The 20,152-nt window shown below is 40.7% G+C and overlaps 1 protein-coding gene across 1 annotated transcript in view; it reads left to right on the forward strand.

The window, feature by feature from the left end:
• The first annotated feature begins 6,968 nt into the window (after positions 1-6,968).
• Positions 6,969-20,152, forward strand: part of oprd1a (opioid receptor, delta 1a) — a 32,076-nt gene continuing 18,892 nt past the window's right edge. The window contains exon 1 of the mRNA XM_072447380.1: positions 6,969-7,387. Coding sequence (XP_072303481.1) covers positions 7,137-7,387 — 251 coding nt within the window. The 5' untranslated portion in view covers positions 6,969-7,136. The remainder of the gene's footprint in view (positions 7,388-20,152) is intronic.

Consider the following 20,152-nt stretch of genomic DNA (forward strand, 5'->3'; position numbering starts at 1 on the left):
TGTTCCTGTTAGTAATCTTGCTGCTGCATTTTGAACCAGTTGAAAGCTTTTTATGGAGCGTTTAAGACACGCTGCAAGCAGGGAGTTACAGTAGTCTAATCTAGTCGTTACAAATGCATGAAGTTTTTTTCAGATTTTGGCTATGTTGCGCAAATGGAAATAGGCTGTTTTACAAGCTTGATTTATATGAGCTTTAAATGAGAGCTCCTGGTCAAATAAGACTCCAAGGTTTCTTACAGTAGAACTGGAGGCTACACTGACATTGTCCAGTGTGACTATCTGCTCAGATAGAGAGTCTCGTAGATGCTTAGGGCCAAGCACAATGACCTCGGTTTTTTCAGGGTTAAGAAGCAGGTAGTTAAGTGTCATCCAGGTTTTTATCTCCTTCACACAAGCACTAAGTCTGTCTACTTGATCGCTCTGATCAGGTTTCATTGATAAATACAGCTGAGTGTCATCTGCATAGCAGTGGAAGTTAATGTCATGCTTTCTGATAATGTTGCCTAATGGCAGCATATAAAGAGTAAACAGAATTGGACCGAGTACCGAACCCTGTGGCACACCGTAAATTACTTTAGAGCATGGTGAGGAGCTCTTGTTTACATTAACAAATTGGAACCTATCAGATAGATAGGATTTAAACCAGCTGAGGGCTGTTCCTCCAACACCTACATCACATTCTAACCTCTGCAGTAGAATGTTGTGGTCAATGGTGTCAAACGCTGCGCTGAGGTCCAACAGAACCAGGATTGAGACCAGTCCATCGTCAGCGGCTAATAACAAATCATTTGTGACTTTAACTAGTGCAGTTTCAGTGCTGTGGTGGGCTCTGAACCCTGACTGGAAAACTTCAAATAAGTTATTGTCCTGCAGGTGGCGACAAAGCTGTTTTACTACAACTTTTTCAAGGATTTTAGAGACGAAGGGAAGATTTGAAATAGGTCTGTAGTTTACCAATAGGCCGGGATCTAGATTAGGCTTTTTCAGAAGAGGTTTAATGACTGCATGTTTGAAGGACTGTGGAACATAGCCACTTTCGAGTGAAGTATTTATTATATTAAGAATAGGGTCTATAATTAGGGGAAGAATGTCTTTGAGGAGTCTGCTTGGAATGGGGTCTAGGACACAAGTTGAGCTTTTAGAGGACATAATGGCTGAAGTTATCTCTGCTTGATCAACAGCTGTGAACCTTTCTAAGTTTACAGGTGGATTTATATGGGACGTTAGATTTACAGCTTGGGCTAGTTCAGGGCTAATAGCGGGGGTAATTTCATCTAATTTATCTCTGATTGTTTTTATTTTATTGTTAAAAAATAGGAGGAAATCATCAGAGCTAAGTGTAGCTGGGATTGAGGGCTCTACTGCACTGTGACAGTTTGTTAGCCTAGCTACAGTGCTGAAAAGGAATTTAGTGTTACTTTTGTTGACTTCTATTAGATTTGAATAATATCTGATTTGGGCCTTACGCAGAGCCTGCTTATAGGACAGCAGGCAACTTTTCCATGCTTTTAGGGATTCTTCTGTGTGAGAGCGACGAAATAATCCCTCTAACTTTCTAACTCTTTGTTTATGTGAACGCAGTTCTTGGTTGTACCATGGGGAGGCGCGCTTTGGCCTAATGACCTTCTGTTTTAACGGCGCGACAATGTCAAGAGCAGACTTCAGAGAATTCATGGTCAAGTCGACACATTGATCACTTAAACTGGGACTAAAGCTGTTCTCAGCAGGATCACATGACATGTCACTGAATATTGGCTCTATTATTTCTTTGAATTTTGAGATAGATTTTTCAGATATTGTCCTTTTCATTATAACTTTATTTTGTGGGACTGGATGATATTTAAGAATAAACTGAAAGGTAATTAGGAAATGAGCTGACAATATAGGGTTTTGAGGGAGGACAATGAGGTCACTAATCTCTGTTCCATACGTTAGGACAAGATCCAGAGTGTTCTTATGAGTGTGAGTCGGTTTATTTACATTCTGAGTGAAACCAATGCTGTCTAACAAGGCGCTGAAGGCATTACTGAGAGCGTCATCACTCATGTTCACGTGGATATTAAAGTCTCCAACTATAACTATTTTATCCCAGGCTAACACTAAGTTTGATATAAAGTCAGAAAACTCTGTTAAAAACTCTGAGTAGGGACCAGGGGGTCGGTAGATAACTATGAACAAAACTCCTTTTTGGTTTTTCATATTTGGACATGTGATCGACAGCATAAGGCTTTCAAATGAGTGAAATGCATTGTTAGTTTTAGGGCTCATAAGTAGGCTTGAGTGTGAGATCACTGCCACACCACCACCTCGGCCTGTGCTCCTGGCAGTCTGAAAGTTAACATGGGTGGGTGGGGTGGACTCATTTAGTCTGACGTAGTCGTCTTGTTGAAGCCACGTTTCAGTTAGAGCTAGAAGATCTATGTTATAGTCACTAATTAATTCATTAACTAAGAGCGATTTGGAGGAAATTGCTCTAATGTTTAGCAGTCCACATTTTACGTGTTTATTCATTTGTGTATTTGTGTCATTTGTGATTGTTATTTTCCTTAAGTTATTTGGTCTGAGGCCTGAAATATTTTTTCTGAGATGTGACTTTTTGGCATTATTTGTACGAGGGACACGAGGGACACACACAGTCTCTATCTGTCTTGAATCTGAACACTTCACATGTAACAGAACGGGCGAGAGTTCAACGACAGAGGAGCGTCTTGAACTGCTGCTCTGCACCTGGGGCTCATCCCTAGATGGTCACTTAACACGACTAAGACTATCGGTCAAATTGCGAACTAATAGGGATGTACCCTCCGAAGTCGGATGGATGCCATCCCTGCGTATGAGCCCGGGCTTTCCCCAAAACGCACTCCAGTTATCAATAAAGACAACGTTGTTTTGAGGGCACCATCTGGATAACCAGTTGTTGAATGCTGAGAGACGGCTGTACAATTCAGCATTGAACCGATTGGGCAGGGGACTAGAAAATATTACAGTGTCCGACATCGACTTCGCTAGGTCACACACCGCGGCTACTTGAACTTTGAGCACCTCTGATTGTCTCCGCCGGGCGTCGTTACCGCCTGCGTGAACCACGACTCGCCGGAAACGGGTCCTACTCCGCTTTAAGATCCTAAGGTTTCCTTCGATGTCACCCATTCTGGCCCCCGGGTAACACCTAACGCTAGCAGCTGGCAGCTTCACGTCTCTAACAATAGAACTCCCGATTACAAGAGTTTCTCTCGTGTGTTCAGCGGGCGTGTGATCGCTGAGGGGAGAAAACCTATTATAGACGTGAAGCTCACGGCGCTCTGAGGTTCGGCGTTTAGCGCCTTGTCCCCTCCGAACTGTCACAAATTGGTCCCTATTCTGTTCCTGGTCTAGTCCCGGCTGCACGGGAGACGCTGAGGGGCTGAGCTCGGCCTTACTGCTACTGCTAATGCTAATGCTACGCCCTGCAGCGCGGTCCGGTAGCCCTCGCGCTAAAACCGAACTATAACTGGACTTAAGCTCCTCTAAACAGCGGATCCGCGCTTCTAACTCCGTAACCCTGGCCTCCAAAACTACCACTACACTGCACTTCACGCACCTATCATCAGAGAAGGAGCCAGGGTTCTGACTCGACATATGACAGCTCAAACAGGTAAAGGTAGATCCAGCCATGACGCTAGCGGCTAGGCTACGCTAGGCTAGTTCAGGCTGGAGCTAGAGAGTGAGGAGGGCTTTTTAATCCACGAAATACTGAAAAGCGAGCGGCTTGAGGCTCCGGATTGTTTGCGGAGCAATCAAACGTTCACTTTCGTGTATATGATGCGTAAATAGTGTGTATAATTCGTGGATTAATCGGTAAAAGGCTCTAAGAACGAACAGCTCTGAAAACGCGACACACTCACCGGAAATGACGTCACTGAGTAGGACCCCCGGGGACACACACTCGGTCTATAGTCACTCCCCGAGTGAACAGCGGCACTACAAAAAAGCGTCTGATAAAGGCTGCGCTACACAGTCAATTTGAATGGATTATTGCAATATAAATGTATTTATACCTTCTATGGAGTTCTTTATTCATTATTTTTAACTTTGAAGGCATACAAAATTCCAAATTTGTTAATAAAATCCACCCATTTAATGATAATTTGCCTATGAAATTAAGTTAATATTATAATTTTTCTGGAGAGATGCTACCATAAATGTACACCACAAAAAAAGGAATGAGTCCAGCCAATAAACTGTTTTTGGAAAAATTATTTTATTTTTTGCCAATTTTTACAGTAAATCAACTTTTCATCCTCGGAACACAAATTCTGAAGATAATGCTTTAGAGGATCTCTTCAGAAGGCACAATAAACAAAATACAATGCTAGTCCGAAGGTTCGCTAGTCTGAAAGCTCGCTAGCACTGTGCGGGGAGCTGCGCGCTGAAGTGCCACCAACATTGCAAACACATTTTTAAACAAACACTTTACGTACTTTAGAGACGGTCCCTAACTGGCGCAGTTTCCCAGTTTTGGACAAGCGAACCTTCGGACTTGTGGGCCACCAAAATGATTCAACACGGCGCTTTTTTGAAAAAACGGTCAGTGAGTTGGCGAGATATAAGAGGAAAAAATATATTTGGCATCACTTTGACAGTTGCTGACATTTTTTTCCAGTCGGCAATTTTTTTTACCAAGTCGGTCAGGTTACAGCAAACTGACATATTTTTGGGGAAGCCTTATTTATTTCTTTATTTTTCAAGCATAAGATGCATTATGCAACAAAAGTTGACTGACTGGGTTTTAACACCGTTTCTTTTTTACTCATAGATGGTTTATCTCAAACAATCCAAAATCCAAACAATGAATAAATCATGAAAGAAGCAAATTAATAAATAATCACAAAAAGAGGCATAAATTAATGAAACAAAACAGGGATGGAACTTAGTAGTGCAGAACAACCAGAATTATTTCAAGGGTAGAACAAAGGAACATAAGTTCTGTTTTATCATCTGTCCCTCATTGTAATGCAAATGCCATATACAGTACATCACACACCAGTCTGTGGCTTTAATACAGGACAATGTTCAATCTGTCATTTCTGCATCATCAAAGCCATTTGAATTTTAATAGAATAGAATATATTATCGCCTCAGTTAAGAGTTGGTATGTAATGGTTATAAGAAAAGCACTATAATTTACCGTGAATGCACATTTACTATCAAATTTATTTTTATTCAGTGGACACTATGGACACAATGGTCTTTAAACCACTGATGTGAGACGTGAAATGACCGCTGTTGTTTCTTTACTTCTTTTTTTGCCAAACATGTATAAAAGTTGTACTATGATCAATATTTGTTATTAAACCACTGACTTGAGTCATGAACGGCTGCTGTTGTTTCTATACTAAAGTTTTATTTCCCCTTTTAGGAGCCGTGGTCATAATAGGTACACACTATTTAAAAATGATGGTCCAGCGATAGCTCTAGTTTGCAAAGGCACCTCTACCTCATCCATCTCATTAACAGAGACATTGGGTGATGTTTAATTCCTCTGTTTATTAAGGCAATGTTCATCCCCATATTATTTATGTTAGAGCCTGTAAAAAAAGAGAATCCTGAGAGCACATGGCTACTTAATGTGCATGTGAACTGTTTAATGTGCATGTGAATTACCTAATGTGCATGTGAACTACTCAATGTGCATGTGAATTACCTAATGTGCATGTGAACTGTTTAATGTGCATGTGAGCTACTTAATGTGCATGTGAACTACTTAATGTGCATGTGAACTACCTAATGTGCATGTGAACTGTTTAATGTGCATGTGAGCTACTTAATGTGCATGTGAACTACTTAATGTGCATGTGAACTACCTAATGTGCATGTGAACTACTTAATGTGCATGTGAATTACCTAATGTGCATGTGAACTACTTAATGTGCATGTGAACTACTTAATGTGCATGTGAGCTACTTAATGTGCATGTGAATTACCTAATGTGCATGTGAACTACTTAATGTGCATGTGAACTACTTAATGTGCATGTGAGCTACTTAATGTGCATGTGAGCTACTTAATGTGCATGTGAACTACTTAATGTGCATGTGAACTGTTTAATGTGCATGTGAACTACTTAATGTGCATGTGAACTGTTTAATGTGCATGTGAGCTACTTAATGTGCATATGAACCACTTAACGTGCTTGTGACGTTTCATGTTGGACAATGTGTGTCGTAAATGTATTGGAGGTCTTCTGCTACTCTTTTGTTATTTTGCTCTCTGTGTTGTGTTCAACAACACTTATACTGTACATATTTAAAGCAACATTACGTTTTTGGCACATCACCTGCATGATTCCATGAAAATGGAACTTTAAAACCATACTTCAGAATCCTCTCCAAGGAGTTGGATAAGTTTAATGCCAAAGGAACAATATTCCCATAGAAACAAGCAGGAGGAGGCTCCTCCAGGACAAGTACGAGTTAGGTTTGTCGAGATGCAGGTCACTTACAGTAAGAATAACGTTTTTTTTTTTCCAAATACATTAAAATATGCTTTTATTTTAGCCTTTAGTTATACAATGGCTAAAAAGTTACGCACTGTGGTTTAAAAAAATAAAGCAAATCGTTTAGAAAAGCTTCTCAGTTGTTTGACCTTGCAAAGTAAATTAACTGCACCGCCTCCATTCAGCACATCCCATACATTCTCTCACGCGCCAGTAAACATCATTTCAAAGTTCCGAGTTATGAACATGGTCTTCATAAGTGGCCTATAATTTATTTACCTATACGTCTATAGATTCCACGTGATGACGGCGCGCGGCACATACGTCTCCAAGCGCCAGGCTCCGTGACCTGATAAGTACGGGGCTGTAACGGGCTGGTGCTTCTGCTGTCTCCCCCCGCGCGCCCACCGTGCGTCGTGTCTGTGCCGGCTTGACGTCGGCGCGCGGCTATAAAGAGAGCTCACGCACTCAGCGCGAGCGCACACGGCACAGAGCGCGAGCTGCTGCTGCTGCTGCGGCTGGAGACCCCCGTTTTACGCCTGGACGCACACAAACCCAACCAAACGTGTCCAACGCCACATTTGGGAAAGGGTCTCTTTTCTCTCCACGTGTTCAATCCACTTTCGCTTGACTTTCCCGCGGGACCCGAGCGCGCAGAGGCATGGAGGCGTACACGGTGGCCGGAGCCCCCCTTTCCTACTCGGACCTCTACTCCGTGATCCCGTTCAACAGCACGTTCCCGGACGGAGGCTTTCCCGATGCGCTGCGTAACGAGAGCGGAGCGGCGCGCGGCGGGAGAGCGGCGCGCAGCGCTGGAGACATGGTGATCGCCATCTCCATCACCGCGCTCTACTCGGTCATCTGCGTGGTGGGGCTGCTGGGGAACATCCTGGTCATGTACGGAGTGGTCAGGTACGAGAGTCCAGGGGAAGAGTGTGCGCGGCGGGGCTTGTTGGTCAGCTCCAGGGCGTACTTTTACTCTGTTACATTTAAGTCACTTTTTTGGAAGGGATTGTATTTGTAGTTTTATGCGGTGGAAATAGTATATTCTGCAATTAAAAGTACAGTTAAATGGCTAATAAGCAGTGTTGGGAAGACAATTTAGTGACAGTATACTGAATACTTGCATTAAAATATATGTTGTGACATCTTCCGTTACTTGGTCTAATCAGAGTACTGTAATCTGAATACTTTTACATTGAGTCACATTGTATTATAGTGCAAAACTAAACCAGATTAAAAGTGATTTTGTTTTTGTTTCATTCTTTTCCACATTTTTAAAAATAGAGAAGGAAACTTCAATATGAGAGCGACAATTTCTGAAGCCTACATTGTGTGCTCAAATACAGTGATGTATTCCTCTGATTTTAGAAAAGTAAATATTTTCCGAACAGCACCAAATGAGAGAGTAACTGTACCAGAATACAGTTACTCTAAAAATAAATTAGTATTCTGAGTATGTACTTTCAGTATATTCAGTTACTTCCCAACACTGCTAATAATGTAATCCCAAATACAAGTACTGCTGCTATAATTGTACTTAAAGCCCCTGTACATAATTGTTTTTGCCAAAATATAGACTATATTGATCCTTTAGCTATTATATTCCACAGTATGGCATAAAAGGTATCCATCTCATGTTTCAAATATGGTTTTCACTTTCTGTTTCTGTAATGTGCCACCTTCAGGAAGTTACATAGTGTTTAAAACTCCATTTTGATACTAAGGAATATACTTGATTCTCGATACCGACTTTAATACACTAATAATCAAAATGCACATTTTTTGTTTAAGGTTTAAACAATAGATTGACATTCTTTACACACAATAATAGTACTGTATTTATGAAACAGTGTGGTCTTATAATAGTTAGATTTGATTAAGCTCAATATTATTCAAAAACTGTTCATGAAAGATCTCACTTTGTCCTGTTAGTAATATTTTTTTTGTATCGATATATGTTCAAATGAGTATCTCGTTTGAAAAATGTAATTGTTACCCCTAATCTGCATATTCTATAAGATCTAGCCAATCATAGCAGAGTTTGAAGGTTTAGAAAGAAGTAGATACGCCAGTGAAGAAGACGTGCATTGGGACAATTTGGATTTGCTGTACAAGTTACTTTTACTTGAGTATAATAATTATACTCAAGTAAAAGTAATATTGACCATATAATTGTCTGCTGCTTCACTTGTGGCTTGGAAATGCGTGTCTGGGGTTTTATTTTAGTCATATTTTGTCCAAGGTGTGGTCAGAAAACATTTAATATTATTATTACGTATTCATGTTTCTGCTTTCTTTCATCTGTGACATTGTGAGAACATTTCACAATTCAAAAGCTCTAATCTTTTGTTTTAAATTGTCAATTGCTAAGTGTGCTAAGTGCTAATCTTTCCAACACTGGGGTGATTGAGTTTTCTCTGTCTCTGCCTCCCGACGTGTGCACCATCACAGACGTTAGCCTTTTTAAATTTAGGCTCTAGTCTTTATTCATACTGGCTTTTAACCTTCAGTGATACAGCAACACTTAATTTGGTTTGTTTTTGCATAGTTTTATGCTGTTGTATTGCCTTGATTGTTATTGTGAAGCACTTTGGTCACCTAAAGTGTTTTAAAGGGCTTTATAAATAAAGGTTGGTTGATTCACCATTTTGAAACCCATGGAGACTTTTGTTTTTTGAAATCTTATATTCATCAATACAGGTAATACATGAGATTAATGGAAGCATGGATCACACATTCATTTAATGGTGTATGAGAGTGTCTTGCTTCAGGAGAGGATTTAATACAGTTCAATTCATTCATTTTCTACCGCTTGTTCCCATTAGGGGTCGCGGGTGACTAGAACCTATCCCAGTGACTTGGGGCCATAGGCAGGGTACACCCTGGACAAGGGCCAGCTCGAGTTAACACTGACAGAGACAAACAGATAACCATTCACTCTCACATTCATTTACTAAGGGCAATTTAGAGTTGCCAATTGACCTAACACATGCATATCTTTGGACGGTGGGAAGAAGGAGGACATGCAGACTCCGCCCTGAGACTTCATGTGATGTTGGTCTGGCCCGGGAATCGAACCCATGATTGGGAGGCTAACCGCTCTGCCACCATGCACCAAATAATTTTGTTTTTCTTTGTTTCTGTGGGCCAAAGGCGATGATTTCAGTCTTGTCTGAGTTCAGCTGGAGAAAGTTGTTTTGCATCTACACACTGATCTGTTGGATGCAGTGACTGTGAGTGAATCATCTACATAATTGTGATAGGACACAAGAAGGGGTCCCAGGATTGACCCTTGGGGCACACCACTACTGCGAGGGCCAAGTGGGAAATGTCAATTGGGTGCACTAAGATTGTAAAATTTAACCCTCATGGATAATAGACAAAGATCGTATCCTACTCTGAGTAAGCTCTGCCCACCGGGCGGAACCTCCTGATAATAGCCTGTCCTGTTGTTGTTGGCAACAGGATATCTTAAAATCCTTGGTTTACTTAAAAATGTCATAATTCAAGATTTATGGAAGACAAACCCGCTTAAAAAGCTAAATAAATTAGGAAGTAGGTATAGCAAGCCGGAGCAAGCAAGAAAAGTGTCTGCACTCTGCCATACTCTTCAACACGGACATGAGCTGATTCCATAACACAGGAGCTTGGTAGCTAAACGCTCTACCTCCTACTGTGCTTTTAGAGACTCTGGGGACCACAATAATTCCAGCATTTTGAGAGTGAACTGCTCTGTTTGGATGGTAAGGTAGGATGATGCCATGTCATTTATGGTTCTGTGAGTCAGGAGTAAAATCTTACTACCAACCAGACCTATTTGGCATGCATTTTGTCTTCTCATTCTCTCGATGTCATTCCGTTTTTATTTGAAATGATTGTGCTTCACTTATCTCCCTCTTTGAATTCATTCAAAAACTATTCTGTTATTCTGAAGGGAGTGTCTACAGAGCCGAAACTTCCATGTTATTTTGTGCCGCGGCTCCTGAAACTGCTGCGCTATTTGACCACGCCGTTTTAGACCGCGCCGGGTTAAGGTTAGGGTTAAGGTTAGGGTTAGTGTTAGGGTTAGCCATGGGGCTATATGGTAGTGCCGCAGTTCCTGAAACTGCTGGGCGGCTCTGCAGCCACGGCCTATTCTGAATTGTCATTTGGTTAGATGAACATAATCAGACATTGAATCACTAAAATAAATTATCTAGTTATCAACATTGTGGCTTTTAGATATTAATGCAAATATACATGGTTGAAACTGGTTCATGTTCAATTCAATTCAATTCAATTAATTTGCCCAAAATCATAACAGCGGTCATCTCGGAGGGCGACAGTAAAAAACGGATTAAACAATGTCTATAGTCACTGTTGAAAACAGTGAGTGACATTTTTAATTTTCTGATCTTAAAACTTTTGATTTAAGGAATAAACATTATGCATTATTGACCTTTAAACCTTGTATCTTTGCTTTGGCATCTCTCTTCTCATCCTTAGAACTGAAATGTGTGTACTAATACCACACATTTCCCCTGTTAGGAATTGAGTCAGAGCTCCATCTACTGGCTGCAGAGGGAATTACATATGGAGAGATGACATGCTAATGAAGACACCCCTTTTTAATGAAAGTGATTTGAGGCAGATAATAGTCAGAACGAGTCTGGTGATGACGATTTATGGACTTAAAAACAGCACAGAAGATCTCAAAGCTCAACATATGATGTCACAATTTTGAAACCAAGGTATTTCTGAGGCTCAGAGGGAGAGGACTTCATCAAATAAGCATGAATTAAGTTAAATACAACTCCAGGTATGTTTTTTGTTGAAGAGACAATGTTAGAACATGGTTGAAATCTCAAAAAAGTAAATTGCTCTCAGTATATGTATTTTAATGCCTTAATGCGGACAAACTAGATCTTGCTGTGTCTTCTAAGGTCCATATGTGCGCTTTAGGGAGCTGCTGCAACTCAGCAAGCCGTACTAAAGCGGGACTCACTTTAAAGTCAGAGTCCCCAGAATACAATACTCAGAGCCGTTATGATGCGTTTAATCTGCAGTTGGATTCAAAAGGCCCACTCTTCATTTTATATGGGACGTGTTATAACTGAGACTGGAATAGACAGTGGCTCTTTTATTGTGCCTGGAGGTCTACTTTATTTTGAGTAGATTTATTTTAAAAGGTGCACAATGTAATTGCCCTGCTTGTCTCCATGGAGAGGTTATCACTTAGCCTGGAATGTTCCACAGTATGGCATTAAACATTCCTATTTGTCTTTTGTTTGTTTTTTAATTACAGGTGTTTTGATATGAAAACATATGATGTTTTGGTGCTAAAAAATATGAAGATGAAAATGCCCCCCCCCCCACAGATCTGACCTGTAACTTGGCTTTTATGTATCCATGCAAAACATCTTTCATTGACGTCTGTTGCTAAGGCGGTTACTTAAGAACGTATTTCTATGTCTGCTGATGGGTCTACAAGATCAAAGCTTCCAGTTTTGTTGCACTGCTCTGTATTGACTGCTGAGAACAGGGGACCAGAGAGCCAGGTTGAGTATTGCAATTGAGATGCGAGAACAAGCCGAGTACCTTTATCTGCTGGGTTTAGGGCCGTGGTTACATGATGCCTTTGATCTGGCGATTCTATTAGCTACGTAAACATAGAATCGATGAGGGCTGTTGTGAATGTATCCGAGAACTTTTTTAGTGTTAGTGTAAAAGTTCACTGCTTGAAACATAGAAAATTCGACTGCTAAAACAGCTGCGCACAGTTCTAAGTAACTGTGAGGGCAGAAGAAGGCGCTAAGTTTAGATTTGCTCATCATAAACCCAACATGACATTGACCGTCTGTGTCAAGAACAAGAACCGTGACATAAGCCACAGCTGTTATTGCCCTTGTTGAAGCATCCGAGAATATACATAGTTCTCTTGTTTGAGTTTGTGACAAGGAAATGGGTTCAAAGGGTCTGTAGATTTGAAGATCTTGGAGAACAGTAAGTGAGTTGGTGCTGTAAAGGTTCATCCCAGTCTTGTTTTTCTAACAATTGTCACTGGGGCAGCAAACCCTAGGGGATCATAGAGGCTATTTACAACAGACAGTGTGCTTCTGCGGGTGAATGGCTTAGGGTCTTTTCCAACTCGGAATGTAGTCATTTTCTAAGTTCCAACCCACATCAAGACTTCGTTGGAAAGGGGTCCACATCCAGATCTAAATCATTGATCTGTTGCACGTTCCTCTGGCGGAAATGCACTCATGACTTGACTGACATTTGAGGCAATTTTGTGAAGCCGTATGTTTGATTAAAATATCAAATAAACAAGCAAAGTAAATGTGTTTGACTGAGCTTTATCTGTCTTTGATGTCTCCTCTTGTTCATCAGATGCCCTTCCCTGCAGGCTCTTCCTCAAAGTGTTTGATGTTATTGGCCCCTGGGTTACCAAAATGGTAAATCTCTCTCTTTCTACTGGTGTGTTTCCTGGTCCATTTAAACATGCCATAGTTGAGCCTTTACTGAAAAAAACAAACTTGGACCCGACAGACCCCAAAAGTTTCAGACCCATATCAAAGCTCCCGTTCATGTCCAAGATCCTAGAGAAGGTGGTCTCTGAACAATTGTCCGATTTCCTTGATCAGTCAAACATTCACGACTCTTTTCAATCTGGTTTCCGCAAACATCATTCTACGGAAACCGCATTGTTGAAAGTGTCCAGTGACATTATGATGTCTGCTGATTCTGGGAAATGCACGGTTTTAGTTCTGTTGGATTTGTCTGCAGCCTTTGACACTGTCGACCATCATATCCTGTTGAACAGACTGAGGGACCTGATTGGACTATCAGGGTCAGTTCTTCATTGGTTTTCCTCATATTTATCCGGTCGGAGCTTTAGTGTTGCTGCAAACCAAATAATGTCCGACTCAGCTGATCTGTTGTGTGGAGTTCCTCAGGGCTCCGTCTTGGGTCCCGTCCTATTTCTGCTTTATATAATTCCCCTGGGAATGATCATTAAAGAGTTTAGTGATGTGTCCTATCACCTGTTCGCTGACGATATTCAGCTCTATTGCTCTTTTAAACCTTCTGAGATCCAGAAGCTGAACTCCTTGGTCAGTTGTTTAGTGCAAATTAAACAATGGCTGAGTCAAAACTCGTTGCAGCTAAATGCTGACAAAACAGAAACTCTGATTATTGCCCCTGATGATGCCATTCCAGGGATAAACCAGTACTTGGGTGTTTTAGGTCAGACTGCTAAACCAAGTCTTAGAAACTTGGGTGTTGTCTTTGACAAAGACATGTCTTTAGAGCACCACTCCAAGCTATTGACGAGGAACTGTTTCTTTCAGTTGAGGAAAATCTCTAAGCTCAGGAAAATGGTGTCTCAAAATGACCTGGAACTTATAATTCATGCATTTGTGTCTTCACGTTTGGACTATTGTAATAGCTTGTTTTTCTGTCTTAACAAGAAGGAACTCTCTCGTCTGCAGCTGGTCCAGAACTCTGCAGCGAGGATCTTGACCCGCACAAATAGAAGGGCCCACATTTCACCCATTCTTAAAGCCCTTCACTGGCTGCCGGTCTCCTACCGGATACAGTTCAAAATTCTTGTTTTAACTTTTAGAGCTTTAAATGGTCAGGTCCCTCTGTACATCAGCGATCTGATTAAACCATACGCTCCCTCTCGCTCACTAAGGTCCTTGGACCAGAAACTGTTGCTGGTTCCTCGCACCCGTTTTCGGACCAGAGGAGACAGATCCTTCCAGGCTGTTTCCCCCAGACTCTGGAACGATCTTCCGTTCTCCTTACGGTCACTGGACTCAGTTACTGCTTTTAAGGGTCAGCTTAAAACCTTTTTATTTAGTCAAGCCTTTTAAATGCACTTGTTTTACGGACTGATTTTACTGTATATTGTTGTATATGTATTGTTCACTGTAAGTTTTTTGTGTTTTTATTGTTTTATTCTGTGTTTTGTGAAGCACTTTGTGACCTCTGTCTGTGAAAGGTGCTATATAAATAAAATTTACTTACTTACTTACTTACTATTTCTCTTTGGCGTGAGGACAAGTCTCCCAGTCACTGGAGCACATGCTCACAACACACCGAGCTCTGGGATTGTGGTGAGGAGATGAGACCTAACCAGAACTAAAGAGTTACTGATTTGAAACAGTAACTTGGGGAGTACTAGATTACATGGGCTAACGTGTTACCCAAATTTCTGCTTATATTGACTATTTGGGAAAATATGATTTTGCATAGTAAGTAATTTGCAATACAGAGTATATCCTTAACGTGCCAGGGGGTCTGTACTTAAATTACTAAATGAATACATACAATTGTAGAAAACCAATAGTAATTTCAGTAATAGCCATAGTCTATGTCAGACATGGGCAAACTATGGCCTGCGGGCCACATACGGCCTGTTTGCCTTTATAATCTGGCCCGCCAAACATGCCAAGTAAGATTTAAAAAAATATTATTATTACTATTATTATTTTTTTGTAGTAGTTGCTCCACCATCAACATTAGTTGCAATAGTAATAGTAAGTGACGTAGAAAAGATATGAGTTGTTTTTAGATAAAGTATTTTGGGAGCTTTTACTGTTTCATACATGATTCAAAAACCTGGATACTAGCCCTTATAAAAACGCTTAGTGTATGGGATTTTGTAAACTAGCTTGTCTCCATCTTTCATGTTTATTTTTATTCATAATTTTCCTTATTCAGTCTAAAATTTTTCATTACGTTTTTATTTTTGTTTTAATGTAACTCATTGTGTGAAAAAGTACACTCTAATATTCCATTCATATCAATATCGCAGTACTTAAGTCATATTGCATAATTTCTGATATCAAGGCTGCCATAGATTTGACAATATACATTTGCATTAAACGTTGACAGTTTTATACGTTCGTAGATTATTTCATGGAGTAACTTTTCATTTCTCGTCTCACACAGTACAAACACCACATTAGTTCTGCTGTGGCCATCCCATGCACCTGGAACAGTGTGAAGGTGAGCTGAAAACTCTGTCTGAGCCTGGTCTGACTCGGCGAAGCCAGTGGCAGGAGCAGAGGAATTACAGGACCATTACCCAGCCCTGTGGAGCAGACAGAGAGCGGCTCCTTATATGGGCTGTCAAGGCAACGTCAGCATTGTTTGGACTGGTCCTTGTCCCCCAGACCGGTTTGCCTTGAATTCTTTTAGTGCTTTTTATTCAGTAGTATGACATGAACAATAATTAACATTTTGAGCCCTGAAAATATTGGAGCGGATACAATGAAAACGTTGTGAGCTACATGAGCTACACCTTATGATATCATGCCATGGACTCTTGTACATTTGAACTATAAGATAAGCTCAAAAACATTATTACTGCTGCTTCTAAAATGTGTTTTCATTGTTATATCAATGGAGGTTATGCACATCATCGTTTACACATGATTGGGAAAATTCCTCTCAACCCGAGTGACAGAACGAAGGTTAGCCCAACTGCCAAACTGTGTTTCTTTGCTTTTTTGACAAATTTTAGTCCATGGAAATTTTGTTTTTTTTTTCAAATCAATTTATACAGTAAAATAGAAACTGAAAGTAGTTTCTCTGTTGTTGCTCGGACTATGCAGACTTTGGCTTGTTTGCTAATGGCAGGGGAAAGGACTCTTCAATACCATAACGATTCATTTGATCAACACATGGCCTCAGAAATATGTATCAATGATAAATGTTAGCGTAGCTGCAGTGTTCCTAATGTTAATCTGGTTTTGTACTGTTGACATGATTTTCTTTAGTACAAACTAATGATTTAGTTCAGTTGTAGACTTTTTGTATTTGTTGTTTGACTGTAGAAGTTCTTTCACATTTTAGTTTCTTTTACAGAAGAAAATATCATTCACATTTGAAACTTGACATTGGAGTTTTGCCATTGTTAACATTTTTGAGATGTCATCTGCGTAACCTCTATATGCAGAGTTAAAGAAATCTGTAACATGTAATAAATTAAAATCTGTTTTGACCCAATACGTATATATATTTTAGAAGCATTTATTTAGTTGAATATGAGACCACAGATCTTTCTCTATCTAATTTTAGATTGTTTTATGCTCCTCAAAGCTGGAAGTGCACTTTTAGCATGCTAATTTGTTAGCTTTACCGTGAAGGCAGAACTCGCTCTGGGCTCAGCAGTTATAAACTCCTTTGTGACTCTCTCGGATGCTGGCAATGCATACACGTAAGTGAGCAATACATGCGGAGAGTTCTGTTGTAAAGTTCTGTTTTTTATGTTGTTAAAAATCTGGTACAGCACCTTTAATCCTCAAAGTGACTATTCTAGACGTCATTAGTGGACATCACAGTACAATAACCTGGCATACCTTTTCTCTGAGCTACTCTGTGTTTTTTATGAGCTGTAAATCCAACTTTACGTTCAAAAGCAGCGGTCTTATTGGTCTATAAACATCAATGGGGCCCTCAGGATTCAGTAGGTTGAGTCATAGAAAGGTTGTGTTATATGTTTCCTCCTTTTACTCGAGGATCGGTGCTGAGCTTTTCAGATAGATTCTGCTTATCATCATCATTCATACAATATTGTGGGGATATTTTTGGTGTATTTTTTATGTTTTAAGGTTATTTCTTCAGAACAGAGTTTGTTTGTTCAGTCAGTACACAATAAAAAGAACATAGTACAGAATGTGAGAAGGAAACAGCGAGGGCATGCACAGGGGTAAAAAAACTAATCAGAAGAGGAACAACTCAAATCAGCCATTTCTGAAAAAGGAAAGAGAGAACCACATTATGGACAGAGGACAAGTAACACTGTCACTGAATTAAAGAGGAAATTGAAATACAGAAATGTCCCCAAAGGATGATAAACAGGGACGAGAAGTGCGTTTTACTCTCACATACCTAGACATGGCCAAAACCTGTGTAAATCAGACTGAGTAAAGAGTAAAGACTGAGTGAGATGTCCAAACTGTAAGGTCTGAAACACACTGGTCTGAAAAAAAAAAAAAAAACTTTTAAAGACAAAACTAACTTCCTGAGCTTTCAAGCATTGTTCCCTCATCAAAAACATACTTGGAGTAGTATTTCGCTCCATTCACACTTGTTTGATGAATCCTGGTAAGAAAGTCCTCTCTGAGTGCCCAAAACACTCCTCGATAACTGACATTTTCTTGATCAGTGACTTGGCTCTGAGAATTTTGTCTGCTGTTTTTCAGTCCATAAATCAGCACCAAAATTGTTCTGTGAATTGCACTGGTCTGCTTATAATAAGGTATATTATGTAATAAATACATTTAGAATAAGGTATTCAAAAGTGATTAACTTTATAAAACGCATTTAGTTGAATACCTGAATTAAAATGTACTTTGTCTAAACTGAGTACTGCATTTGGAATACTTTCACACTGTATTGCATAATATTATAGTGTGAAAACACAATATAGGATTAAAACGTCTTTTATTTTTTTATTCACAGCTTGTCGTGCATTTATTTATAAGATAAGACAAAAATAATCATGGACAAATTGTGCATGCACTCTTCATGGAAGTTCAAAGCCCACATTTCCCAGTAATATGCAGTCCTCCGATTTTAGTAATTACTAATCCATGTTTTCACTGTTTGAATTAACCATGACTGAGGCACTGTATCTTGGAAGGGCTTGCTGGAATTATTTATACCACTGCCAGGACTCCAGGAGCAATCTCGGTTCTCTGTCTCACAAATAATTCATATTACGTTGCCTTTTCACCAGCGGCCTCACTCATTTCATTTGGGTCGGATCGAGGTGGTTGACCATAGTGGGCAGTACATGAGATTATTGGGAGCGAGGTTGGGGGCAGACAGAACAAGATGGATTACAGGCCGACAAACCGTACAGAATTAAACTGAGCACAGTGATTTGTTCAGTGTAGTGGGAGGGTCCGACAAGTTTGGAGGAGTAGACAGGAGGCAGCCCACTAAATTCAAGTCATTAACACGCCTGTCGGAGTACAAGTCAACTTGCAACATCTGGAACAAATCCCCCACTGCAAAATATCGAGACAGATTTTTCAGCTCTCGTTCAGGGATGTCCAGCCTTTTTTCACCAGAAGGGCATATTTAAACACATACAGTACAAAGCTGAGGGTCACAGACAGGAAAACGCAGTGAATCATTCAGTAAGGTGCAATTAGCAAAGGTCTGCTTCTTGCTTTAGTGCCATCATTTCCCCTTGGAACCTTCAATTTGGTTCCGTTTCACACCAGAAGGTTTACCTCAACATGGTAAGAGAATTTTGGGACTGTCCGATCATTTATGAATATTGAGCTGAGACGTGCCTATGACAGGTTTGATGACTCATTGAACTAAAATGCAGTTAATATACATATATTTAGAATTTAACTAAAAGATTATACAAATTTTATCCCTGAATAGAATTTTTTGTTAGGTTTATAATTGTGATGACGTCACTAAGAAATCAGTCGCTCAAGACAGCAGAACCTGACACACCAATCTGTGTACTGCCTGGATTGAAGAAAGCATATGACTCACACATGGATCACTGTCCCCACTGCGGTGCTGCATCGGCCTTAACCTGAGCCAAATAATCAACAAGACTGGCTATGGAGACCGACTCCGGAATGGGGCCACGATCAGTCACCTTCTCTACATGGATGACATCAAGCTGTATGCTAAGAGCGAGCGAGACATCGACTCACTGATCCACACCACCAGGAGCTACAGCGCTGACATTGGGATGTAATTCGGTCTTGAGCTGTGTAGCAAATGGTGACAAAGAAAGGAAAGGTAGTCCACACAGAGGGGGTCTCACTCCCAGAATAGCAGACATTGAGGATGATTACAAGTATCTTGGAATACCACAGGCAAATGGCAACCTCGAAGAGGTAACAAGGAAGTGGCAACAGCCAAATACCTACAATAAGTAAGGCAAGTCCTAAGAAGCCAGCTCAATGACAAGAACAATCCCCGTGCGAAAACCAGCTACGCCCTGCCAGTGATCAAACACCCTGCAGGAATAATTAGTTGGCCAAAGGAGGAGAAACAAACCACAGATGTTAACACGCAAAAGGTCCTCACCATGCATGGAGGGTTCCATCTCAAAACAAGCACCCTGAGACTGTACAATAGCCGTAAGGAAGGAGGCCGGGGACTGTGAGCGTGAGAGCCACTATCCACGAAACGTCCAAGATCCATAAGTACATCAAGGACAAGGCTCCAACATATGACGTGCTCAGTGAATGTCTCATGGGTAACAGAGGATGATGAGGTGCTGGAGGAGGAACCATCATGGTTGGACAAGCCTGTACATGGAATGTACCACCGGAACATAACTAGTGGCTGATATCAAGAATACAACGCTAGAGCGGGCCAGACTGAGGAACAGCACAGGAGCAGGCCCTGAACACCAGATCAATGGAGGCCCTTCCACACTAGACAAGACCCAAGGTGTAGGCTGTGCAACGGGGGCCCTGAGACAATCCAGCACATAACTGCAGGGAGCAAGATGCTGGCAGGGACAGCACACATGGAGCGCAATAACCAGGTGGATGGCAAAGTGTACAGAAACATAGAGTACGGGCTGGAGACCCCAAGGACAAAGTGGGAAACACCTTCAAAGGTGATGGAGAATGACTGAGCTAAGGTCCTCTGGGACTTCCAGATACAGACAAACAGAACGGTAATGGCAAATCAACC

The sequence above is a fragment of the Eucyclogobius newberryi genome, unplaced genomic scaffold (genome assembly GCF_026437365.1).
Source record: "Eucyclogobius newberryi isolate DKJ021-1_F unplaced genomic scaffold, fEucNew1.0.hap1 SCAF_16, whole genome shotgun sequence".
Taxonomy (NCBI): Eukaryota; Metazoa; Chordata; class Actinopteri; order Gobiiformes; family Gobiidae; genus Eucyclogobius; species Eucyclogobius newberryi.